General features: G+C 54.2%; 1 protein-coding gene across 1 annotated transcript; it reads left to right on the top strand.

The window, feature by feature from the left end:
• The first annotated feature begins 775 nt into the window (after positions 1-775).
• SESN2 (sestrin 2) lies at positions 776-25219 on the top strand. The gene is made up of 10 exons (XM_024203355.2): positions 776-1173; positions 13619-13684; positions 16549-16746; positions 17499-17681; positions 18164-18376; positions 19563-19713; positions 20213-20331; positions 20707-20897; positions 21348-21492; positions 22112-25219. Exons 1-10 carry the CDS (start codon positions 1084-1086, stop codon positions 22196-22198), a joined length of 1443 nt encoding a protein of 480 aa, XP_024059123.1. The 5' UTR covers positions 776-1083; the 3' UTR covers positions 22199-25219.
• Positions 25220-26348: the final 1129 nt, after the last annotated feature.

The raw sequence follows: 26348 nt of genomic DNA, 5'->3' as shown, positions 1-26348 counted from the left end.
AAAAATCAGTTCAGGTCACGTCAAGCAGTTTTACCAACACTGCTGCTCCCCGGTTATGACACCCCTCCCACCCACACTTTTTTTCAAACCACTTTAAGCTCTGTACAGAGGCCGGTGGCTAGATTTTGATCTCCGGAACATGGATGCACCTTGCGAGAGGGACCTTTTATAAATACTTTCAGTGGTAAGGGCTTTTTCCCCTTCCTTGTTCCTCTCTAACCTTCTCTCATCCACTCCAACCCTCCCCCCCAGGAGGATCAAGATTTATCTCAGTATATTTCATAGATTCTAGGACTGGAAGGGACCTCAAGAGGTCATCGAGTCCAGTCCCCTGCCCGCATGGCAGGACCAAATACTGTCTAGACCATCCCTGATAGACATTTATCTAACCTACTCTTAAATATCTCCAGAGATGGAGATTCCACAACCTCCCTAGGAAACCTCCAAAGAAAACTAAGACATCCCGTGATGAGGGCGGTACCATCCCATGCGTGTCTTTGTTGCATTCAAATGGCAGTGTTCAGCCCTCACTAACAGCAACACTTGCACCCACTTCTCTGCCACGGAGGTCTGCTCTGCCCCAAAGTAGTAAACAGCGGTTGAAACTAGCATTCCCAAAATCCCACGCGGCTCTGTCCTTTCCTATTGGAGGAGAAGTTGAGGGGGCTGAGTCATGGCTCCTCCTCCTGTAAAGCGATTGGGTCCGTGGGCCGCCTCTAGCTGCCGTTCCGCCCGCCTATCGCTTTATGAGAGAGCAGCTGGGGGCGCGCGCCTGAGCCGCCGGTCAGTACTACGTGCGCTCCAGCGGGTTCTGCTGGGCTGGTCGGGTTGCTGAGCCCCGGGGCGCTCTAGAACGCGGATGCGCCCGGACGTTCCAGAACCCTGCAGCGTTCGGACGTTCGACCATAGAACCCCGGGACACCGACCCGCTGCTGCTGCAGCCGTGAAACTGACGCCTCCGCGGGCTGCCCGATCCGCTATGCACCTTCACCCTCCGGACAGATAACCAGAGCCGCGGACCGGAGCCCCGAGCGCAGCACGTCTCCCCCCACCCCGCCGAGTGCCGCCACCCCAAGCAGCACCATGATTGTTGCAGGCTCCGATTGCTGCGGCTGCACGGGCATCAAGGGCTATTTACCCTGCGAGCAATGTGGTGATTTGAGGAATAAAGAGGTAATGGAAGGGGGAATACCCCGTTTTTTCTTTTTTTTTTTCCCCGGGAGCGGGGGAGGGCCTTCGCGATCATTTTCCAGTGTCCTTCTCTCTTCTGCTGCCCTGAGCTGTAACTTAGGAGCTGTTTACTTTTCCAGTCTTCATGATTTGGGGAGGGGGGCGCTCCAGATCCCGCCTGGTTGCGTAAGGGATTCAGTAACAATTCTGATATGGCATAGTACGTTTTACCCCAGTTGCATCAGCTAGTGGACTGGGGCTGCAAGAGGGGCGTGAGGTTGCCATACCAGTGACGAATATGAGCGCGCTACCTGCCGTGATGAATCCTAGATCCGAGGAGCAAACAGCTTTGCAGTGTCTCGCATGTGTAGCGAGCTGAGGTCTGTGTCTCTCTCTCGACTTCTCTCGTTCTTTGGAGGCAAATCAAAGTTTCCATTTGACTTGCTGTTTGGCGAAGAGGGCGCAAGTACAGACATGCCCCAAAGGGGCTAACCAAGAAGTCTCACGTAGGAGGGTCGGGGAGTGGGTGGTTAGCCAATGTGGCAACAGATCAGGGGGATTGAGACCACTTTTAAGAATCACTCTTCCTGACTTCTGAGAGTAGAAGCAGAGTTAAAAAGCAACTAACTACCTATACCTTCCCTTCCCAAAGGAATTTTCCCGACCCCAGTTCTATGTTTTATTATTTTATTTGTATTGTTTTGAATGTCCTGGCTTTAATACATCTGAGTCATTTTGAAAAGCCTGGCAGGGCTCATTAAGATTTTCTTTAGCCTCCAGCCTTAACTTCAGTTTTAAGAAAAGGATCTCACCCCCCCCCCCATCTTTTTCCCTCCTTCAGAGATGTGAAGGAGATGAGTCTGCTCCCCTGGGTTACAGAAACCTCCTTTGACTCTAAATGGCTACATTCTAAATCCGGATTCTCAACCTCCTTGGGTTCCAAATGGCCCTTTCATAATATTTACCCACTTGGCTCTTGGGCAGGGAATTTTACAATCTTAAGGCACAGCTGCCATCTTCAGTGTCCACATTCAGTGGGCCCAAGTCATGCAGGCAGAGCCCTCCACATGCACTTCGCTCCCTTTTGCTAAGGCGGTGGGGCCGCCTGTTTGGAAGTGCTCCCAAGAAGTTAAAATGTGGCTTGTGCCTTGCAGGGTGTTGAAGACAATACAGTAACTAAAAGCTTTCTTGAGGAGGGGGCGGGGTTGGATTTGAGGGCCCTGAGAAACTTCGGGTGGATGAAAAGGGGGGGACCAGCTCTCAGTTGTCTGAGGAGAGAAGTACATTAAAATAATCTTTTGTTACATGGGGAAGAGGCAGGTGCAGATAAGAAGGGCAAATAGAATAGAATGGGTTGATGGGCCCTGTGCAGTTTCTCTACTTGGTTTCCATGCACTCTTAACTGTTTGTTTGGCCCCATCTGGGCACCTTGGGGGCTCAGTAGTTTGAGACAAGCTCTGCGTGCAGGAATAATAGCCTAAAAAGATGACAGAAGCTGGGAGGGGAAACTGAGGCATAGAAAGGGGTAGAGGTTTAACCAAAGCTGCACAGCAGGTTGGTGCCAGAGCAGGGAATAGATGGCACAATATCCAAGTTTCCCAAGTGTCAGTCCAGTGATTCTTGGCACATGGCTTTTATCATTCTTGTCTCACTAGTAAGGTCCAGTAGTTACATAGAGACCTTGGTTATTTTCAGGCACTGTGCTTGTTTTTGAAGATGGCAGAACTGAATCCTCTTGTGAACAGAACTTCATTGTGCAGAAAACGTTTGTGTCTCATGTAGACCTGGATGGGGGTGGGCAAGAATACACGCTTTCTCTTCCCTGACCTCTGCTAGGGAGTATTCAAAATAGATTTTCATTTATGGAGGAGCTTGGAATTTGGTGCTAGTCCACAAATGGGTTTGGGACTTGGGAGTGGGAGTATAGAGGAGCAATCACCGTGTCAGAGCCTGAAGTGCTCTGTATTTGGTGCTTCTAAGATTTTATTATTAATCATGTTAATTGCGCAGTGCCTAAGGATCAGCCATTGTGCTAGGCGCTGTACAGAGTCGCAGACAGTCCTTCCCCGGAAGCATTTCCAGTGTAAATATACTAGACAGACCCAGTGTGGGGGAAGAGGTAGACACACAAGCAGAGCGAACAATGTCATGGCAGCAAATTGTATGTTAATTCCATGGGTTTTGTTTTTTAAGGTAGGTTAGGTAAGAGGGGATGAGCTAAGTGGGAAGAAAAGTGAAGAGAGAGGGGACATTAATGGAAAAGGGGGTGGGGTCAGGGGTTGCAAAGTGCTTTAGAAACACCAGAGAGACAAGTGGCAAAGAGTCCTGTGGCACCTTATAGACTAACAGACGTATTGTAGCATGAGCTTTATGAGAGAGACAAGGTGGGTGAGATAATATCTTTTACTGGACCAACTTCTGTTGGTGAGAGAGACAAGCTTTCAAGCTTATACAGAGCTCTTCTTCAGGTCTGGTCAGTATCACAGCTAAATGCAAGATGGAACAGATTGTTTAGCAGAAGTAGTTTGCACATATTGTATGTGACCGTTCAATTTAGAGCGGTCCATTAACACCTCTGCAGTCATAGGAGAAAAGAGGGGGGTTAGTGAGTTACAGATTGTTGTAATAAGCCATAAATCCAGAGTTTACCGTGAATGGTTCCTTGGAATATGTGTTAACTACTTACACTAAACAATCTGTTCCATCTTGCATTTAGCTGTGACACTTGGAATACCTTTCCCAGACCTGAAGAAGAGCTGTATGGCTTGAAAGCTCTCACCAACAGAAGTTGGTCCTATAAAAGAGATTCTCTCACCCAGCTGGTCTCTCTAATATCTTGGAACCCACAAGGCTACAACTACACTACAGAGGGGTTCTCAAACTGGACGTCATGACCCTTCAGGGGGTCACAGAGGGTATTATGTGGGGAGTCGTGAGCTGTCAGCCTCCACCCCCAAGCCCCACTTCACCTCCAGCATTTATAATGGTGTTAAATATAAAAAATGTGTTTTTTTAATTTATAAGGGGGGGTCGCACTCATAGGATTGCTGTGTGAAAGTGGTCACCAATATAGAGGTTTGAGAACCACTGATTCTTCTCACAGACATCCCTGCAAGGTATTACCCTTTTCTGCGGATGAGGATGGTGGGGGGAATCAGAGGAACTGGGGCTATCCTGATTTCCCCCAAGACTGCAGAGCAAGCTGGTGACAGAGGCAGGAATGGAACCCAGGAGTCTGTATGTTCAGGCATGTGGTTTAATTACTAGAGGATGCTTCATCTTAACAATACTAATGCAACTCTGAATCTGCCAGTCCCATGGGTGGCCCATCACATAGGAGGGATGTGATGGGCCACCCATGGGACTCTAGAGGCTAGCATCTTCCTTGCCTGAAGGCCAGTGCACCAAGACTAGAGCCGTTCAAAACTGTGGGAATTCCAAAGCTTCAGCAAAAACCTTGCCACGTTTTCTCGGTCTTTCAACCAAATACATGACGGGCTGAAATCTTTTGAATTTCAGAATGTTGACAATTTAAATGGGGGGGAAATACTATTTTATAAAAAATAGGGACACTTTCCTCTGAATATTTTTGCATTTCCCCCTCCCCCTCGCCCCACCCCAATCAGCTCTACTCCAGACATAGAGGAATTGGGGCTCCCACTCAGAAGCTGTGGCGTTTTGTCCCCAAATTAATACACTGTTGCTTTTAAGTAATAAGTAGAGTGTTGATCCTAGAAAGGGAATGCAGCTGGAAACCACTGGGCAGCAATGAAGAACCTACATCAAAAAAAAATCCCACAAGACGTGAGGACGCAAGATAGGAAAAGCTGTATAGGAATGTTTAAATAGTGAAACTCGTGTGACGCCTGATCTCTGCAGGCTGGGATCAGAGCTCCTTAGCTGTCTGTCTTAGGCCATGTACTGCTCACCCAAAAGAGATGCCCTTTCATCGCAATGTTAAGCGTAGGAGGGGTTGAGTTCTGTGCTTCCTCAAATACGGTGAAGCCATCATGAAATTCTTTAGTCCCAATACAATGATCTGCACTTTTAGAGAACCTTTCATTTTGAGAAGTGCATTGAGATTCATGGACAGGAACTAGGCTGCCCAAACCTGCTGGCGTAGTGGGTACAGGATCTGTAGGGTTTCACTTCACCCACCATGGAGATGCAGCCAGCTCTGGGTTGGAACGCAGCTGCGTGCACACTGAGGTTAGGTAGTGGTTCAGGCCTACAACTGAAGAATACTGTAACCAGTTGAAATGGCAAGTGGGGAATTTTTAGGGAGGCGGAGTGCAATAACCAGAGCTGGGCTACAGCAAGGACAATTCCTCACCCCTTCACAAAAAGTGTCCAGAGATTGTCTAATGTTCCATCCAATTCATCACTATGTCTGAGGCCAGGTCTACCACTGACTTCGGTATAACTTGCATCGCTCAGGGGTGTGAATAAGCCCCCCCCTGAGAGACATAAGTTACACCCACCTAAGCACCGGTTTGGATGGGAGAGCTCACCCACTAACATAGCTCGGGGAGGTGGATTTATTATGCCAACGGGAGAGCTCCCTCCTGTCAGCAGAGTGTCTTCACCACATGTGCTACAGCAGCTGCGTGGATGTAGCATTTCTAGTGTAGATTAGCCCTGACTTTCCTATCGCTGCTCCCTCCTCTCCAGTTTCCGTCGGGATGCTGTTCATTTGCCCGTATAGATGGTAGTTGGCTTTGAAACGTGTTGGGATCCTTTTTTGTATAAACAGACCATAGATAATAAACTGGCTTTCTGGTACAGGCAGTAATTCTGTTTGCTTAATCTTTTGGTGTCCTTCTCAGGCATGCTCCTTGCCAGGACCTCGCTAAGCTTTGGCAGGGCAGACACGCCACAGTTCACCAGGTGGCAACAGAGTTCCCACCCCCAGTCAGACCATTAGCGCTTGTTTGCTGGGTGTCCTGTCTCCAGGAGCAGCCGACGCCAGATCTTTCAGTGGAGGATGGAACTCATCTGTGCCCCCAAGTCGTTAAAGCACAGGCCTCTGGAAATCAAGAGACCTGGCATAAGCGGTTCTTGTGGCCTCAGGTGAATCAGGAAGGTGGTGCTTCCCTTTTTGTTGAACAGGGGTAATTCAGTAGAGGGTGGTGTGAGCATTAACTGGCCAAAGGGGACCATAATGCACCAAATTATTAATAAACACAAGATCTGCAGTGAAACGAACAAATCTCTATGCTCAGCATGTCTGAACAATGACTACAATGCAACATTACAGGTGACTAGTAAAGGGGGGAGGGTAGAAGAGAATTGTGCTGACATCACTGGTGGAGAGTAGCTAAAATAAGTACAGCTGATTACCCATTGGCTCTTCAAGGTATTTTGTTTCATGCTATCAGAATGTTCTCCTTTGGAAGAGCCATCTGGCACCTCTGACTGGGTGTCAACACCTCCTGGGGTGAAACATGCAGGGTGAATTGCATCACAGGAAACCTGCTTGTTTGTTTGTAACACACAGCAGCCAGGTGCAGAGGCAGCCTTGTAAATAGGGAAGGAAGAAGGGACAGGCAGCCCAGAGGGGAACTGCTGCTGAATGGGCGTGTCAGGACTGAATTGGGGGTCTGCGAAGGGGGGTGTGGCGGAGGAGATGGCGAATTGGGTAGTCTGGCTGGCTGGGCCGCAGGAGGGAGTTGGGAATATAGTAAAGGTGATTTTGGAAGATGGGGTCTTAAGCGGCAAAGGAAAAATTAGCTGCCTAGGACAGGTTGGTCATCAATGGGTGATGCCAAAGTGTATTTAGTGGGATGCTTCTTGGAGGTGGGGTCACTGGAGCAGATCTCACTGTATATAAAGGCTTTTGACCTACAGCTGAGGAATACATCCAGAGCGGATTGCTCCTGGGCTCTGGGCAGGGGAAAGGGGGTGCACAGAGCGTCTCTGCTGGGCTCTTGGGTGACTACAGCGGGGATTAATACTTCCTCGGGGTGTCCTTTGCTCTTTCCCCTTCTCTTTTTGCCTGAGTGAGTTGGTTTTGGGGATCGTGCTGGGAAGAGCAGGAGCTTGCTGTGTGTTTCTGTTTTTGCTGGGATTTTCCATGGGAACCTCGGGGATCAGGTGCCCAACTCCCCTGGAATTCAGTGGGATTTGGAGGCCTAACTCCCTTTGGTCGCCTCTGACTAGCCCAGTTGTCCTTTGGACCATAGAGACACTGATCACCCCTCTTCCCCCATTGCCCTTCTTAACTTGTCTGTCTCCAGCTGCTGATGTGCAGCTAGTGGTGCTCCAGGCCTTCAGAAAACTGCCAACATTCCTTCCTGCGAGGAGAGTGAGACATGCCAGCCCGACCATGTAACTTCCTGTTTGTCAAGGAAGTGCTGTAATTTGATTGGCACTCTTGCTTTGCTGCAAACATGAGCTCCTGCCAGACTCCTCCTTGGGCATGTGGCAACCCATACCCTGGAATGGACTGGTGTAAACCTGGCCTCCTTGAATTCTTGAAGAACCAGGATTGGCAGAGATCACTAAGTGGCATCTGTTTCCGTATGTGCCCATTGCATCAGTTAGAATAATAAAAAAAAAGTCTCAGGATCATAAGCCAGGATGGGCAGGGACAGTGTCCCTAGCCACTGTTTGCCAGAAGCTGGGAATGGGCGACGGGATGGATCACTCAATGATTCCCTGTTCTGTTCATTCTCCCTGGGGCACCTGGCACTGGCCACTGTCAGAAGACAGGATACTGGTCTAGATGGACCTTTGATCTGACCGATTATGGCTGTTCTTATGTTCTAATCTCCCAGAACTATTCAGTCATAATGGCCACGTTGGAACAGAACTATGCTAACTACAACCACCTTGCACCTGCTTGTTGCTACCAGGATTGGTTTCCATGACCAAAGTGGACAGGGTTTTTTTTGTTCTTTAAAAGAACTAGTCTGTCGAGGACATCTGTCCATGAGAAATATCTAATGCACCTATCACTGCGGTATGTAGCTATTGATCAACAAAAGATCAGAAGAGGTATTGAGGGGTTGTAGATAGCTGAGAAATTGATATAATAGGTTCCTCCTGAGACCAGATGATTGGAGAGGAGATATGGGTAGAGTACTTCAGCCAGCTACAGTTTATAAGCATGATCTGTTTGAGGATGTGGGGCAGATCGGAACTAAGGCCTTAGTTTCAGTGAAGCACTTGAGCGTGCACTTAACTTTAAATCCCGAAGCAGTCCATGGAAATCAACGGGTCTATTAACCTGTTCAAAGTTCTGCATGGGATTATGTACTTTGCTGAATTCAGGCAAAGGGAAAGAAGGGTTAACTTAAGGACTTGTTTGCACTGGGACTTTTGCACCGGTGTAACTGCCCAGGTTGGGCTAGACTGGTGTGACTTATACTGGGGTGGCTTATGCTGTTACAGCTACACCAGTGCAAAAATCCCCAGTATCAGCCCCTCCCTTGGAGGAAATGGTGTAAGAAAAGTAAAGGAGTTCTGAAAGGTCTGAAGAATGGTGAGTGAGCTTACAGGTGAGCTGGAGGAACTGAGTGTAATGAACTTCAGCAGAAATTGGGTGACTACATGGAAAGAAATGTAAATTGACAGGAATACATGGTTGAATGATAAACATGAAGGGCTGGATAATAATCACACGTCGCTCTTCAGTAGTGCTTTTCATCATTCAATCTTGAAGTGCTTTACAAAGGTCAGTGTCATCATCCCCACTTTAAAGATGGGGAAACTGAGGCACAACAGTGAAGTGACTTGCCCAAGGGCACCCAGCAGGACTGTGGCAGAGCCCTCTTGGGACACGCAGTCTGCCTCCCAAACAGGCTCAAGCCTTTCATGAGAAACTGTGCTTCCTCTAGAAATAAACACAAAGCTGGCCCAGCTGTGCTTGGGAGCAACCCTTTGCTCTTCGGTGGAGGGCAGGAGAGACTCTTGCTGATTGGCATTTGCAGTAATGGGGTTTATTGCCCAGGGTGTGTTTACACCCTTGCTTCGTTCTGCTCGCTTTGTCTAAAGGTGCCTGACTGGGGTGGTGTGTGACTAATGGATTTTTCTGTGTGCAGTTTGCCGTAGAAATATCAGAGTTGGCCAGTGTTGTGTGTTCGTGTGTGTGTGTGTTAGGAGAGGAGTTTTGTGAACTGTCCCCTTTAGAGAACGGGCAGGGATGTTGAATCTTTACCAGACAGCCTTTTTCCCAAATGTTCCCTGGGCATTGGAGTTACCCAGTGGTGGGGGTTCCCACTTACCTATGCCCTCTCCTCACATTTTAATCATTTTTGAATAAAATCTTATCTTCTGCTCCCACGTCACAAGGGACTGAAAGCTGGGGAACTCCATGAGTTCTCTGGTCCCATAGAACCTAGAGGGTAGATGAGAGGTGAATTTCCAATTTGGGAAAAAATTAGCAGGATTTTTTTTCTCTTGCAGTGTGTCCACTATAAAGGAGAAAAGCAAACAAGTCCAGTTCCCCTCTCTTCCACCTTCCCCTACACTTCCGCGGGTCTCTTTTAAAGCTGGCTCTAGCTATCCCAAGTCCCTGTGTGACGTGGCCCTTTACCCCTCCAGCCCATACCCTTGGCTAACGCAGGTTCTCCAGTCTTGTTTTTAATCCTAGAGTCTGCTAGGCAAGATTGCTGCCCGCAGCAGGTAACATCACCATGAACTTTAGTAACCCGGGTAGGCTGGGGTGACAGCCTGGTGTGATTGGCTGACTTGAATGTCTGGTGAAAACCAGCAACCTGCTTCAGTTAGGTGTCACAATGTGGGCTAGTTCCCTCTTGGCCCGGCCTGTCTGCTTCCTCCTCTAGATGCTCTATATCTGCTCTTGTCATTGGACTTCACTGGGAAACTGTCCTGAGTCCCTCTGAGCTGTTACTTGTGAGGGAGGGCAAAGGTTAGCCTGCAAAAGCACCTGGCATGTGTCTCTCAGCCAGGGCTTGGCTTGGGTCCCATCCTGTGCAGTGTCCGCTAGCAGTCCGCCTGTGTCTGGAGATGGAAGCTCATGAACCCTTTGATTCTGTCCCGTCCCACTTCTAGCTAGGCCTGGTGTGTCACTCTCAAATGGTCTTAACAAGTAGGAAATGTCATGTGCGTGGCCCATGTGCATTTGAACTGTTTGGAGCGTGGAGGGCCATGTTCCGTGTGTTGATATGACCTGATTGGGGGTTAGACTCGTGGCCCTTGTGGTCCCTTCTAATTCTATGATCCTTTGTGCCTGTTCTCCACTGAGCGTGTCGTCTGCCGATCATGCTCTGCTATACGGATAGTTCAGCGCTGGAGCAGGTTACCTAGGGAGGTTGTGGAATCCCCGTCCTTCAAGACAGGTTGGCTAAGCACCTGATCGATCCTTGGCCCTGCATCAGCGCGAGGGGATGGACTCCTCCAGCCCAACATTTCTGTGATTTCTGATATGTTTGTTTTTATGCCCTGGCCTTAAAGCAGTTTTACCTTTTAGAGGCTGAAGATAGAGATTTGAAGCTGTGGTTCCAAAGGCAACATGAGGCGGTAGGAATTTGGGATGACTTTACCATGGAGCGGATCAGTTCCTTGCTAAGTGCTATGCCGACTCCTGGTACAAGGCGGTTCCCTCCTCAGGGAACTCACAGTCAAAGTTTGGGTTTAAAGAAAAATATTTTTCTGTTGGTTAAGGCTCTGGGAATCCAGAGTTTGTGGACGGTCTCTTCACTGATCAGTTCCCCACCTGTAAAATACTCCCCATCTCATGCAGATGATAATACCCCCTTTCCTCCATCCTCTTAGACTGTGAGCACTTTGGGGTAGGAGCTACCCCTCACCTGGTCTGGAGCTCTGATTTTTGGCTGGTACCTCCAGGCATTGTTGTGATCCAAGCAATGTGTTTTCCCCCTAGGTTTTGAAAATTGGTACACGAATAAGATGCTCTTGTGTGAAAGCGAAATGCACCGGCTGAACTGAGTGAAATACAAAAGAGAGAAGCATGGGGACAAAAGTACCATAGAGCAGAGAGTTAGTCAGCGTGTTACGAGTGAGGCAGCTTTAAATGAGCCCGCCTCCTCAACATCTCTAGGTCTTTGCTTCTCCCTTGCCCTTTCCCAGTGCCCTCGCTCTCCTCCAGCTTCAGAAAACTGTCTTTTACATTTTAAATCCCCTCCCAACCACAGCTGGCCGGCTGTCACCGTGGGTTCAACCCAGGGGCACAAGTGGCTGCAGCCGGGTGGAGCTTTACACCAAATGGAGACGTTTGTGGCTTAATTCTGGAGCGAGTGCACCAAGCCTTTGGAAAGGCTCTGTGCAACAAGGTGGGGACAGTCCCCCTATGTGCCCGGGATGAGTTCCCCTTGGTAGAGAGCCTTGAGCCGCAGTTTCAGATCTCGGGGTCTTTGCCCTCCAAAAGAAACAATTGGGTACAGTGCAGTTGACTGTGTGAGGGAAGAGACCTGAACCTGAGTTTCTGCCCGCTTGAAATCGGGGCTTAAAGATCATTGCAAAAGTTGAAGGGCTTTGCCCAAGAGTTTTTGCTCAAGGCTTGTTTGTTCTCCCTTTCTTCCCCGTGCTCTGTGTGGCATACTGTCCTCCACCCCAGAAGTGGCTGCATTTGAGAGGTGATGTCTGTGTACAGTTTGGGACCTTGTGGAGTGAGTGTCACTCCAGTAATGCCACTGAGGCAGTGGAATGCAGCCACGAGGCGCTGAATGGCCCATCCTGATCCTGCTCTCAAACACCTCCCACACACACCCCTGGAGGGCAAAGGCAGCAGTTCCCGGAGCATTTACCTGGAGGGATCCCCTCCTGAAAAGCAGCTTTAGGGACTGAGGAGAAGCATTTGTTTGGAATATACCAGTGCCCTCTGCAGCTATGCATCCCACTCTCCCCCTTTCTCCTCCCCCTGCAAAAGCATTCGCACCCTGTGGTTCTTGAATACCTAAAGCATCCCCCAAAACAACAAGGAGTCTGGTGGCACCTTAAAGACTAACAGATTTATTTGGGCATAAGCACCATTCAAAGCTAGCTGCCTGGGGATTGTCTGTGAGGGCCCTATGGCCTCAGAGTATGGCCCCAGGGTGACCTTCAGGGCATTAGGGTGGGGAATTTGGGCTTCTGCATTGCCTGGCTTGCGGTTGTTGGCTGTTTCACTCTAACTGTTCTTCAGTTATGTTTGGGGGGATTCATTTTCTGGTGTGTTCCTTGTTACATCGAGAGCTCCTCGCACATTTGGATGGGGAATCTATATACGTGTGCATTCGGTGCTCACACCCAAACCCTCCTCCAAACAACTTAAACCACCTTCACTCTCGCTGAGTGAGACACGCTTCCCTCAGCCCCGGCCCATGTAATTCACAAGCAACATATGTGTGTTCTCCCAGCTCGTCGGCAAAGATTGATGGCGGGATCTGGGCCTGGCGAGTTTCGCCATCAATGGCAGGTGCCAAACCTGACTGGTGTTCTGACCCCGCGTGCCAGGTCGCAGTGCCACCCGTTGCCAGCCCAGACATGAGCAGTTCTGTGGGTGCGTTTGAACCCGTGTTAAAGCTGTCTATGCTATCAGTGCCTTGATTTCCCTCCGCAGGGTGCTCCAGGTAACGCAAGACCCAACACCTCATAAATAATTAAAACCACTGGACAACTCAAGTGAGCAAAGGGCATCTTGTAATGCCATTCTGCTCTTTTCATTTGCGTACTCATGGGTTCCATAACTTGGCACTAAATCTCCAGCCCCCAGCTGAACTGGCCCTTCCGCCTTTACATTCCCTTTTGTGTATCCGAAAATCGGGGGAGGGGGGTTTAAACACGGCTTAAAAAAAACAACCCTCCAGCTCACTGTCCTAATGTCAGACTAGCTGTGTGAAGCAAAGCTTTCTATGTAGGGTGACCAGATGTCCCGATTTTATAGGGACAGTCCCGATTTTTGGGTCTTTTTCTTATATAGGCTCCTATTACCCCCCACCCCCGTCCCGATTTTTCACACTTGCTCTCTGGTCACCCTATTTCTATGTAACCGAGCCAGGCTATTTCATCAGACAGCACAAGTGCCCGTTAGACGCCCCAGCCCTGCTAGGGGATATCCCTTGAAGCAATTCTGTCACATTTAAAAGGTTATCTTCCGCCTCCTGGCCAGAGGCATCATGTGGGCGGGTGGCTGGTAAGTCGCAGCACCTCTGCTGGGGCGGCTGGCTCATATGGAGGTGTGCCTGATGCAAACCCACTTGAGGAATTGCTGCAGGCTTGTTTGGAGGAGAGTGCACAGACAGAGCAGCTCCGGATACCTGGCTACTTTGGGGACTTGTCTGATGAGGTAACTGCATGAGTCACCCCTTCCTGTCCCACTGCCTTCACCTGGAGGGAGGCCTGACACCAGCTCTGATTTGTCCCTCCTCTGGAGAGAAGGCAAGCAGCTCTCACCCTGGCAGGATTGGGACGGCCCCGATTTCTTTCAGCGCCACACTGGGCAATGTCTTAAAGTCGATTCCTTTTTTTTTTTCTTCTTTCCTAGGACAGAGGAATAAAAATCCCCCGGCAGCTGGGAAGAGGCCCGAGTTCCTTCATCCCCGTGGAGGAGGTAGGATACGGGGGCAAATTGATTTCTCTCTGAGGCTCCTGGGGGCAGATGTGTTCCCCACTCTTTGGGGCTGGGGCCGCAGGGGAGGCTGGGGGTCTGATTTCCAGCCCCTGTTTGCCAGGGTGGGAGAGCTATGGTGGTAGCGAACTGTCTGACTACTTAGTGCGTGGGGAAGGATCTCTGTTTGATCCATCTCGGCACCCCAACCAGCTGAGCAGCATGGAAGAGGGTTGGGAAGGAGTGTGTCCTTGTGGATCAGTGCCGGTGGGAATATCTGGCTGCCCCATAGATTGGAATGGGAGCTGTTGCGGGGAGGTGGTATAAGATTCCCCTTCGTTTGCTTTCTGCCCACTCGTCCCACCATGGCCTGTCACGCTCATGAGCGAGCTGCTCCAGCACGTGGGATGGCGAGAGTCGGGTAGGGGTGGTGAGGAAGCAGCAAGGCGCAGCCCTGGTGTGTGGCACAAGAGGGCCCCTTGTGACAGCAAACCCTGGGCAGGCCGGGAGGGAGAGGTTCTTGCTTGCCACCTGCCTGGGGATAGAGGTCTGGCTGTGTGCTCAGAGCAGAAGAGTGCTGGCCTCCGTGACCTCTGGCTCTCAGCAGGCTGCACGGGGCTTCTCCAATAAGTTGGAGACCTGCCTAGGCCCCTGTGCCAGGGAAGAAAGATTTCTTCTCTCCCCCGCCCCCCCATGTTGGGAGGCCACAGGAGGAGGGGATCTTGGTCAGAAATGTCCAGGGGAAACAGCACAGTCTAGTGGCCTGGCAGGGGTCTGAGTTGTGACCCGGATTTCTCTCGCGGCCTCCCCCTGCATTCGCTGCTCCTCTGAGCCTTGTGTAGAAACAGGGCTGTGTCCCTTGATCCCCAGATGGCAGGCGCAGCGAGGTGTCGCTCCAGTCAGGTGACTCTGTGCCCAGTTGGGGAGTGGGGGGCTTGTCGATATCCTCTTGGCCAGGGGTTCTCAACCTCTTTCTTTCTTAGGCCCCCCCAATATGTTCTAAAAACTCCACGGCCCAGCTGTGCCACAACATCTGGTTTTCTGCATTTAAAAGCCAGGGCTGGTGTTAGGGGGTAGCAAGCAGGGCAATTGCCCAGGGCCCCATTCCGCAGGGCCCCCCACAAAGCTCCATTGCTCAGGCTTCAGGTGGGGAGGCTCAGGGACCCGGGCTTCATCCCCATGTGGTGGGGCTTTGGCTTTCTGCCCTAGGCCCCAGCGAGTCTAATGCTGGCCCTGCTTGGAGGCCCCCCTGAAACCTGCTCGAGACCCCCTAGGGAGCCCTGGGTCCCTGGTTGAGAGCTACTGCTGTAGGCAAAGGGGGTTGCCTGGCCCCTGGGTGTGCTCGCGGGCCCTTCGGAAGAGCTGGCCACTTGCTTCCCTTGGCGTCGTGCAGCAAGACAGGGGCTTTCCGTATCATTCTGCTGTCATCATTGCTTGATTTGTCCAGCGACCTTCACCGCACTGCTCACAAACAATGAGCTAATTGCAGCCCAGCCTGTTCGTGCCCGTCCGATTGCATCATCCGCCTTTCTAGCCCGGGGCGGGGGCCCAAGGACGGTGATTAAACAACTCCTAATCGCCCTGCTATGAGACTGAGAATTGCTCTGGTTCTGATGCCCTCTGGGCAGGTAGCCACCTCCTCCTGATTCAACACTGGCACCTCCCAGCAGGCCTGTCGAGCCCTGGCTGGCCAGCAGCCATATCGCTGTGTTCCCGGGCTGGCTGCACGGACAGTTTCTTCTACCACTGACGTCAGGGTGCAGAGCTGGGCACCCACCACTCCTTATCAGGGCTCTCTTGTTGTTGTAACCCATTGTAACCCCGCCGTGTGCTGGGGGGCGTGGTGGGGGAGGAGACCGCATGCGGAGGGTAGCTTGAACAAACAGATCTGTTGCATCAGCTGGCGGGGCGCCAGGCCTGCTGCAGGAAACAGATCGAGCCCTTCTTGAGCTGGGTTTCTATTGGTTCCTCCCCAAAGCCCTGGGGAGCCCGGAGAGGTGGGGCAATCGCGCTGTTAACGATCGAGTGCAGCCAGCTGACAGCCGTAGGAAGATGAGACGGGCTCTGCAGGGCGTTCGCTGCGCCGGGGACTGCAGAGAGGCGAGCTGGGCAACAGGCTTGCTCCAGGGCGCACAGCGTGGGTGCCTGAGCTCGGCAGTTCCCGGGGCCTGGCTCTGCCCTCGGTCTCTGCTGCCTTTGGCTATAATTAGTCAATGTTTGTATTGAACCTAGAAACCACAGCCCCGGACCAGGCCCTCGTTACACTAGGTGCGGTACAAACATACCAAGAGAGTCCGTGCCCCAGGGAGCTTGCAGTAAAAGGGTATTAGTTCCTCCCGGCTGGGTCTCTTCCCAGCACTGCCATGGCTGACTCGGCAGGACTCTAGGCACGTAGCTTACCCTCTTGTCTAATATGGGGGTGACTGGTCCTGACCTCCTGGGGGGGTTTGTGGCCTGATGACTGTAACGTGCCTCTAGGCCTGTAGATAAAAGGAGCTGCCTATGTAATCCCATGCGCTCTCTAAGAGCTAAGTGGTATTACTGTGTGCAGAGCATTGTTCTCCATGCTTGTTACTGAAAAGCCCCAAAACAAAGCCATTGTTCCCTGTAGCCCAGACCTCCCGAACTCCTGCCCCTGCCGGCTGTGGGGCGGCTGGAGGGTTAGGGGGCAATCGGTGTGTTGAAATGACCCTGATGCAAGCGGTGACCTCTGGGGACGGGCCTGGATGGTTAGCTAGGAAGCTTGTGCTGTTAGCACTTGGGTCGGGGCAGTTGCCTGCCTGACCCCCATTGCGTCCCACGATAAATGGGGATGGGAGCCTCCTGGGGCAGCTGCATTCTTAGCGTCTCTCTCTCTCTCCCCGCAGATCCTGCAGGAGGGCACGGAGAGGGCCCAGCGGCAGCTCTTCATTGAGGCCTTCGTCTCTGCGGGGAGGGTGGATAACATCACCATGGTGATGGGGCTGCACCCGGAGTACCTGGCCAGCTTCTGGAAGACACAGTACCTGCTGCTGCGCCTGGATGGGCCCCTGCCTTACCACAAGCGCCACTACATCGCCATCATGGTAAGCGCCTCTGGTGGGAGGCAGGCACTCGGGTCCTGTGGGCCAGGGTGCCGTGGGGAGGGTTGGGAACGGGTGAGTATCTGAATGCCTGTAGGAGAACAGTTCATAGTGCTTTAGGGCGTGGAATTGGGAGCAGGGGGGTAGAACTGAGCAGCGGTAAATCTGGGGCTGCTTATCAGGAACAACTTGCTAAGAGTGAAATCGATCGGGCCCCGGCTGGGGTCTCCTGGGGGTGGGGAAAGAGGCCAGGGGAAGCATCAGAACTGCCCTGGCTTAAGTCCATGTAAAGACTCCACTGGCCAAAGCACTCGTGCTAATCTGATCTTCCCTGCTTTGAGCACTCCCATCATTAACGGTGTTGGCATGCAAAGTAGTGTGGGCATCCGAGTTGGCACCCAGTGAAAAGAACGGGGCAGTTCGTACCTCAGCGCTGTCCTTTCAGGCTCTTGGCAGATGCCCCCGGATCAGTTACACTTGGATCACATTTGGAAGGTTTTCTAAAGCAGACCAGCTAGAGACCAACTTTTCCTCTCATTAAAAAGACAGCTGAGAAGCTGGAGAACAACTGAGGTCTGTCCGTGTCCCCCAATCCATCCCACATCCCAGGCTTGGGGACACGCGGCCCTGGAGACTGTGCAGACGGGAAATGCCCTGGGCTGCCCTGGGTCGGGGGAGAACCGGCTAGGTGATGTGCTCTCTCCCATCTCAAAGGTCCTTACCATAGTCGCTGTCTCCTCTGCCCTCACCCCCAGGCAGCGGCCAGGCACCAGTGTTCCTACCTGGTTGGCTTCCACGTGGCGGAGTTCCTGAAGGTGGGCGGGAACCCGGGCTGGCTCCAAGGCCTGCACTGTGCCCCCCAGAAACTGAGGAACCTCAACGAAATCAACAAGCTCCTGGCTCACCGGCCCTGGCTCATCACCAAGGAGCACATAGAGGTGAGTGCCCGGGGCGGGGAGCTGTGGTGTATGCCCAGCAATAAGCAACCTGAGGGGCGGCTTTTCCCTCTTCTGTGGCCCAGCAGTGAAGAGGGGAAAGGGCAGCTTGGTGTCGTGCTCGGACCTGGGATGCGCCGCCCTGAACTGAAGGATGCAGAGCAGTGGGGGAGGGGGGCCTATGGCTCTGGGCTCTCCTTCAGCTGAGCGAGCAGCTGCGTTTCCCGGCTCGTAGGGAGGAATGGGGGGGGCGCCACCCTTCTGAAGGCCCTTCCCCTTGCCCTCCTTCCTCCTCCCCTTTGTGATTCTGCGACCAGAGGTGCTGACACAGGCATGGGGCACAAGGGGGCTGAGGATCTGCAGTGGTCTGTGCCCTGCTCCCCTCTATCTGCCCCGCACTGGGTCTGTTGGGGGAGGGGGATATACTCGCCTCATGCGTCCCCTCTGGGGAAGAGCTGACCGGGCAATGTGTGTGCGCGTTTCAGGCCCTCCTGAAGACGGGCGAGAACAGCTGGTCCCTGGCAGAGCTCATCCAGGCCCTGGTGCTCCTCACGCACTACCACTCGCTCGCCTCCTTCGTGTTCGGCTGTGGCATCAACCTGGAGACCGACCAGGAGGGGGGGCATGCCTTCCAGCCGCCTTCGCCACGCAGCTGCGACAGCAGCCCAGCCTCCGAGGACGGAGTGAGCGGCTCCAGCGTAAGTCGGGGGCCCTCGAGCGTCCCTCCTGTCCATGCGTAACCGGTGTCCAGTAGAGCCACCCACCCCGCCGTGGAAGAGTTGGGATGGAGGTTGCTGAACGCTAGGGGTTAGGGAAGGGGTCTGTCTTCTCTCCTCCCACCCGTCCCTGATCTCAGCACGCTGGCCTGGAGCTTGACATCCTGGGAATTGCTCTGGGTTCTTCCATTCGGTAACACACCGTTCATTGTCTCCAGGCCACTGAAACAGTGGGACTGGTCCAGGCTGTTATGACATGAAAAATCTGGAAGGGTTTCCTGGTGCTGCCTGGTGGTCCCGTCATGGGGTGGATGGGTTAGGAGCTCGGCCAGTCAGCTACCAGGCTTTCCATGTGCTGGTCACGGCAGTTAGTTCCAGAGCCTGGTGCGAATGACTACCGGGGAGGGGGTTAAATCTGCAGCCCTGCAAACCCTTCCCCAACCAAACCCCAGGAGAGCAGGTGCGCCCCCATTCCTGCTGAGATTGCAGCAGGCTAACGCCCAAGCTGGCTCTCACCCAGCTGCAGTGCCTGCTCTGCGGATGTGGCTTCTTTATGGCCTCTGTTACAGCCCCAGAGAGAAGCATCCAAGGGCTGCCATCCACCGTGCCTCCTCACAGACCCCAGTGGAGGGGTGGATTGGGAGTGGCGCTTAGTGAGAAGATGAAGTGGCTGGAACCTTTTGCATTGCAGCTATTCAGGGTGGTTCAGCAACCCATAGGCAGCATGGGGAGGCAAACCATACATTAGAGCAGCCTCAGGGCTGCTCTAAGTGACACTGGCGGCTGCACCAGGCCCTGGAGTCAAATCTGGGAGGAGTAAAGGTGACTTGCCCCTTCCTTTGGGCTGCGCCATCTCTGCAGTGTCTCCTTAGGGGTGTAGCACAGAATCTAGCCCACAGTAGATAGAGGTACAGGGCCCCGGGTCGTACCTGAATAGTGTTGGGCACAGTGCCAGCTTGGCATCACACCATAGGGATGAACGAAGCCCCAGAAAACGTCCCATTGCCAGCAGCCGATTGCTCTGGATAACAGGCATGTGGTCCCTCCAAGGGCTCCTCTCTGCACCTCGATAAAGGGGGTGTTTTGTTCTTGGAATGAAGTTGGCTTCATCCCTCTCTCAACTGCCGTTGATGCTGACCCTGCCTGCTCGCTCTCTCACCGTGCCCAGGGCAAAGATGCCATGCAAGAGGTGGAGGTGCTGATGGCGAGGATGAAGCTGCTTCAGGAGTGCCAGCTGGAGGAGGAGGGGGTCACACAGGAGGAGATGGAAACCCGCTTCGAGCTGGAGAAGACGGAGAGCTTGCTTGTGGCCCCTTCGGGTGAGGAGGGAGGATGGGGCGGGCGAGAGGCAGAGGCACATGTCCCAGCCAGATCGAAAGGCACTCGGTGGCTCTTCTGCATGGGCCATAGCCTGTCACTGGCTTATCTTGGGGGGGGTAGGAAGGACAAGGCCTCTCTGCCATGGTGCTGCTGCATGATGCTCAGATGTTGTCGGGAGAGGGGGGAGGAATCGTCCCTGGGGGGACTGCCAGCAGCTCCCTCCACGCTGGCTCCGCTCCCTGAGCTGGGAAGGGCTGTCACGGATTCCTGCTGTCGGATGTAATTATCTCATGGGTAATGGGTGAACAGTGCGGTGTGCATTAATTGCACCTCGCATTAGGGCAGATCACGGCAGCAGGTTTGCTCTGCAGAGGACTGTGCCGGTGACTCAAAGCTGAGGAGTAACGTGGGAGGTGGCTCTGGGGCTTCTTGGGTGGCTCTTTGCCGTGGGGCAGCGATAGGCGCTAACGTCCCTGTGGGCTTTTGTCTTCCATCCAGTCGACATTGCTGAGCATGCTCTGCCTCCCAACGTCCTGTGTTTCGTGGAGGATCCGGAGTTTGGCTACAAGGATTTCACTAGGAAAGGAGAGCAGGCCCCACCCACCTTCCGAGCTCAGGTACCTCCTGTGGGCTGCGCTCCCCTGATACAGCCGCCCGGCGACCGCGGGGAGGGGAGAGACGTGGAGCCAGACATGTGCAAAGTCAGAGTGGGGCAGGAGCAGCAAGACAGTCTGCGGGGCCTCTGATCCCATTGAGGGCTGTGGGGCCATACTTGGGGCTGGCAACGGTCTGTGGGCCTGGCCCTGTGTTAGCCATCACCAGCCGGTCCCTTTCCGGGGAGCTGTGTCCTATGCCCCAAGCTCATGTTTTCTCTGGAGACCCGACCCCAAGCCCACGGAGAGACTCCCACTCCTGTGGATGGGGTACTGGGCCAGGCCCTTTACTCCCGTCGGGGTTTTGGAGCCTCTGTCCCAGCATCCTTCTCCTGGCAGGATTACACCTGGGAAGACCACGGCTACTCGCTGATTAACCGCCTGTACCCTGACATGGGGCAGCTGCTGGACGAGAAGTTCCAGGTCGTCTATAACCTGACCTACAACACCATTGCCATGCACAGCGGGGTGGACACCACCATGCTCCGCAGGGCCATCTGGAATTACATTCACTGCGTCTTCGGCATCAGGTAGGTAACTGGGGACCCGCTGAGCCCATGAGCTCGTGCCCTCAGACACACCCACTTCTCCCCTCCCCTCTTTCCTTGGTTGCCCCAGGCCTGTCGTCTAGATACTCCAGCTGAGCTATTATCGGAGGGTCCCTGGGAACAGGCTTTGGGGCCTGGTTCGAATCCAGCCAATGGGCAGCCGTGACCAAAGCCCTGCCCATCTGCAGTAAGCTGGTGGTCTTGGTCCAGTTACTCTGGGCACAGTTGTGTGTGGATGGCCTGCTGGGGTCATCTCGCTCCTAGGCCCTGTCCCTGCGGTCGGGACGCAGACCCGTTGTGATGGGGAGGGGAGTTCGGGCGCCAGGGCTGCCGGAGGGGGAGGGAAGGAAGGGAGGAGGAGCTGGGCTGAGACCCTATGGCCCTGGTCTCCTCTCAGGGTAATGTGGATTCTCCCCTCCCCTCCCCTCCTAGATACGACGACTACGACTACGGGGAGGTGAACCAGCTCCTGGAGCGCAGCTTGAAAGTCTACATCAAAACTGTGGCCTGCTACCCAGAGAAAGCCACCAGGCGGATGTACACCCACTTCTGGAGACACTTCAAGCACTCCGAGAAGGTGCGTCCCCTCGCCGCCCCGGCGTGGGGGCAGCCCTGACGCCAGGAGCAGGGCCAGGCACTGAGGTGGTCTCCTCGCTTAATGAGGGGAGCGACTGAGCAAAGCACAGCAGCTTGTCACGGCCACGCTGGTCCCAGGCAGGGCCAGCGCTCGGCAATTGCTAGGGCCCCAAGCAGCTCAGTGGGGGCCCCCTGTTAATTATTAGTCGGTGGGGGGACCGGAAACTATTCCTGCTTGGAGCCCCCAGTGGGCTAGCACTGGCCCAGGCCCCTGTGCTCATCCTACCCTCACTGTTGTGGCACTGGCATGGGGGGGGTGTCCCTGCTGGAAGATCTCCCCAGATCCTGGCAGTGATCCCTCTGCCCAGCCTGACCCAGTGGCTGCTGCCTGCGGCTTTGGGGGAAGGTGTGCGAGGAGAACCCAGAATGCACCAGGACCATTGTGCAGCCCTACACTGTGGGGAGAGGGGATCCTCCATCAGTTTGCTGTCCTAGGCTCTCCCCGGGCCCTGACGGATCCCGACTTCCCTTCGCGCTCCCGTCTCCTGGCAGGAACGGGAGGCGGCAGGCCATGCTGTCGCTGCGCGTCTCCTCCTGAGCGCCCTCTCCTTCCATTCCAGGTGCACGTGAACCTGCTCCTGTTGGAGGCCCGGATGCAGGCGGCCCTGCTGTACGCGCTGAGAGCCATCACCCGCTACATGACCTGACGGGGCTGCGTTCCCCACGCCCTGCCAGGGACGCGCCGCGCTGCGGGGGAGCCTGACTTCACCGACGTGGGTTTGGGATCCGTCGGGAAATACTCTGGGCCCCCTGGAGCGATGGGCCTGAGGGGCTCCTCCCCCCACTCTCCCTGGGGCCGTTAGACACCGAACTACTCAGCCCCTTCCCCGTGTAACGAAGAACCGCCTCCGCCATGCCCAGTGTTCCCGCGGATGCTGCCCGGCAGGAGCCATCCTGGGGCCTGTCAGCCAGGCTGCCGGACTCCACGGCCGGACTCCACAGCAGGACTCTTGCCGCTGCCTTGAAGTGGACGTGCCTTTATAGTGTTAGCGTGTAACGAAATCAGACTGAGCTCCCTCCCTCCCTCGCTGGCTGCTGCCCCCTCTGTGCCGCACAGGCCCATCCTGAGGCTGGTGACTAGTGCAATGGACAGCAGAGAACTGAGATGCCGGGCCTGGGGCTGCTGAGGGGAAGGGAAGGGCCTTGCCTCGTACCAAAGGGCGCTCTGCCGGCGGGCTTACCCGGCTCCCACGAACGTGCGTCTCTCTTCTCCCTGCCCCCATGGCCCAGCGTGGCCTCTCCGCGTGTGTTGCTGTAAGGCTGAGAGCCGTCCCGCCGGGCACTGGCCATCTCCCACGGGGCCCGGTGGGGAGGGCCAAGGGCACAAATTCCCCCAGCCCCATGCTGCTGCCACGGCCACCACACTACGTTTCTTCTTGGCCGAGTGCCCCCTGCTCCTGCTCTCCAGAGCTTTGCTCCACTGAATGCCTTTGGGCTGGGGATGGAGGGAGATCGGGGCACGGGTGGAATGCCCATGTCTGTGGGGCTGTTCTGCCCAGCCCCTGCCTCAAAGGGCGGGCAGGCGCTTGTCCGGGTAGGGTAACCTGAAGCCCACAGCCCCTTCCGCAGTGCTCAGCCCTGCAGACACGCCCCGGTCGGGCCGTGCACTGGGTGTGAGCCTCTCCGCCCGGGCAGTAGAGTTTGGGCCGGAAGCTCCTGCTGTCAGGGCCTGGGGGAGAGCCCCTGTGGACGTGATCCCCTGCACTGCTGACAGGGGTCTCCAGTTCAGGGCTTGGAAGTGCCCAGTAGAAGCAGGTCTTGCCCGGGGGTGGCAGGCTGCAGCAACCTGGGCGCGTTTGTCTTGCACATATCCTGTGCCCTCATGGTCCATGGCGTGTGCAAGTCTGGCTCCCCTTCCTCTGATCAGCGCGGTGTGGGGGGGTCTGTGCCGTGTGTGCGGAGAGCTAAAGGGTGAAACCTCCCCAGAACGTGTGTCCCTCCCGCTCCTGGCACCAGGCCGCCCTAGCCACGCACGGAGGTTCGAAACTGTGAAGCAAACTTGGAGGCTGCTCTCTTCACCTCTTGCTACTTGTACCTGGCTTCGTCCTGAAACCAGCCTCATCCGCTCGCCCCACCCACCTCCGTCCCCTCTCTCAAGTGTCCCGCGTTTCAGCCCCCACGTTACCTACGTTCCTCCCATGTCAGGCACCCCGTCCTCTCTGCTGCTGAAAAGTCTTGTCTCCGAAATAGCCCTTGCTCTGAGGTCCTAGGATGCAGGCGGTGTGTGCTGGAGGTGGGGAGCATACACCGTGTGACGCTTTCTGAACGAGGCCTTTTTCTTTGTGCCTGTCATTTTGGGTCTGTTTTGCGCAGCGTCCCATGTCTGTTCTTGGTAGGTCGAGAGGCCCTGAGGGTAAATTCACCCTCAGCGAGGCCTATGTCCCGCTTACCGCCCTCTGTTCTGAAGCGGGACGTAAGTGGTGCATCGGCCTAATGCTAGAACCTCTGCACATGGGTGAGTTTCCCTCCTCTTGCCAAAGACAGAGGGACCATTTGCCTCTTGAGTCCACCCAGGAGGGCTGTGAGCAGCTCCACTGTGGACTCCACACCAGAACCAGCCATTCATTGCAGGAGTCAAACTGGGTGGGGATTCTCAGGGTCTTTCTTAATTGCTGTCAATATTTCAATTAGCTAGAAACACAAATGAAATCAGCCTGACTTGCTGGCTGCTGTAAGAGAGACTACAAAGAGGGCAAATGCTTCTGGGGTGATGTCCACTTAAAACCAGGCATAGAGCAATTGAGACTTACGACCCACTTTTTCTGCCCGGGGGCAGATCTTCTCTGGTCACGTTCCTTTTTTTTGGAAAGCATTACACGATGCAGGATATCGCGTGTGTTCTACATGCTGCGTTGTAAAGCAAGGACTATGTACACGCACCCTTGGGGTACAATGCACGTGTGTAATGCGTATGTGTATAATATATACACTCCATTGTAAAGCAAGGTTTGTGTACAAACAGACTGGGCTATATGTGTGTTTTTTATTTTTACACACACACACGCTCCTTGCTCTTGCAATGCAGAGTGTTGTGGGTGTCTCCTTTTCTCCGGCTAGAGGCAATCCCTTTGCACAAGCGTGGGACCACTCTTCCCCCACTGTCGCACTGCACATTCTGACAGCTGATGCGCTGTGAAATCAAGACGGTTAGCGCTGTTTGAGATGGGCTGCCCCTGCTCCTTCAAGCTGGCTTCTCTTTCCCACGCCCGCGTGCGAGGTGACGTGCTCTTGCCCTGCTGGCAGGCTTGCACAGGGTAAGCTCTGGACAGCAGTATCCGTTTGTGTTTGTGAAGTTGGCCAGTCCCCGTATGCCAGTAGGGAGGGATGGGAGACTGCAGTGTGTGAGACTTTGGAGGGGCGGGGGGAGGGGTGAAGCAGATGTCTGTAGCTTTATCCAGATGTGCCACAGCATTTCACACTCGTGCAGGTCACTGTGAAATGCCCACTGTCTGAGCTTTGCCGGTCGGCAGCCGTTCCCTCCTTCCCACTCTTGCTTTCCCTGGAGTGTCTAGTGTGTGGAACTGACAGCCCCGCCTGTCGCTGTGGTGAAGGACCGGTCGCAGAGCCGTCATTCTGTGTAAGTTATTGTTTTTGGATGGGTTTCCTCCCAAGTGGGGGTGAAAATGCTGATTGTTGTGACTTTGTTGCCAATTCTGTTTTGATGAGAAATAAAGTTGACTTTTTTTTTCCAAATGCCTGTTAATTTCCTTCCCCGGGTGCTCTGCTTCGAATCACACGCCTGCGTCTGAAACTAGCTAGAGCAATGGGTCTGCTCTGCCTTCCTGGAGAGTGAAACTCCCCCCCAGGGCAGAGAGCCCCCACTAGGCCTCGGCTCCACGTGACCCTTGTTCAGTGCACGCTGGAAAATCTGGCCGCTTGTGTAGGTACCTAAAACAGGAGCTGAGCTCTCGGGTCCGTCGCGTCCCAAGCGCAGGGGATGTGCGTCAGCCACGTGCCAGCCCTCTGCAGACGGCTGCGTGTCCGCCATCACGAACTTTGGCTGAGCAAAGCAAAAGTGGTTCCATGATTAGTAGCGCTGTGGCAGCTGAAAGCAGGATCGGGGCCTATTGTACTGAGGCACAGCCCCTGCCCTAAAGAGCCCACCGCCTAACAAGACAGGAGTGTTCATGGGGATTTTAAGTGAGTTTGTTTCACTCCGGTTCCTACTGCCTTTGGAATTTTGTCTCCATCACTGGCCTGAGTGGTCAGTCACAGCAGCTTTCGAAGTCCTGGGCATAACCCATTTGCAGGAGCCAAATTTGAAATGTGCATGTGCCTGTGCGCTCATCTGGGGCAGGAGGGACCGGGCGGCGCTGCCATACATCTGATCAAAAGCGAATAAGCCCCCACTCCCACGCCTCAAGCCGTCTGAGTCGAGTGGGATCTGCCCAAGGCCCCACAGAGCGAAAGAGACCGGCTCTGTTAAACATGTGGTCTTTGTACGGGGTAAGGATGCGACGTTCATCAAGGAGGTACGGCGATGGGGCAGAAAATGGGACTTCTCCTCGTGGTTGTAAGATTCACAAGCCCCCAAAAAGCCAACTTGCCTCGTAACAGGTCAGGCCGTGCTCCCAGCACTGCCTGGGGTTGGGAGGGGCTCCGGCTAGAGCAGCATCCCCTTCTCAGAGCGTCCCTCCTGGTGAGGGCGAGATCTGTGCCAATCCCCTTCAACCCACGGCGTAAGGAAGTGGGTATCTGTGGAGGGTGGCAAAGGCTTGGCATTAGGGAAGGGGCTTAAAGAACCAAGCTGCTGCGACTTGCCTGCCGCTGAGGGAGGCGCTGGATTCCTACAGCTCC

The sequence above is a fragment of the Terrapene carolina genome, unplaced genomic scaffold, assembly GCF_002925995.2.
Source record: "Terrapene carolina triunguis isolate 2854851 unplaced genomic scaffold, T_m_triunguis-2.0 Scaffold236, whole genome shotgun sequence".
Classification (NCBI taxonomy): Eukaryota; Metazoa; Chordata; order Testudines; family Emydidae; genus Terrapene; species Terrapene triunguis.
This window is presented reverse-complemented; position numbering and strand designations above follow the sequence as displayed.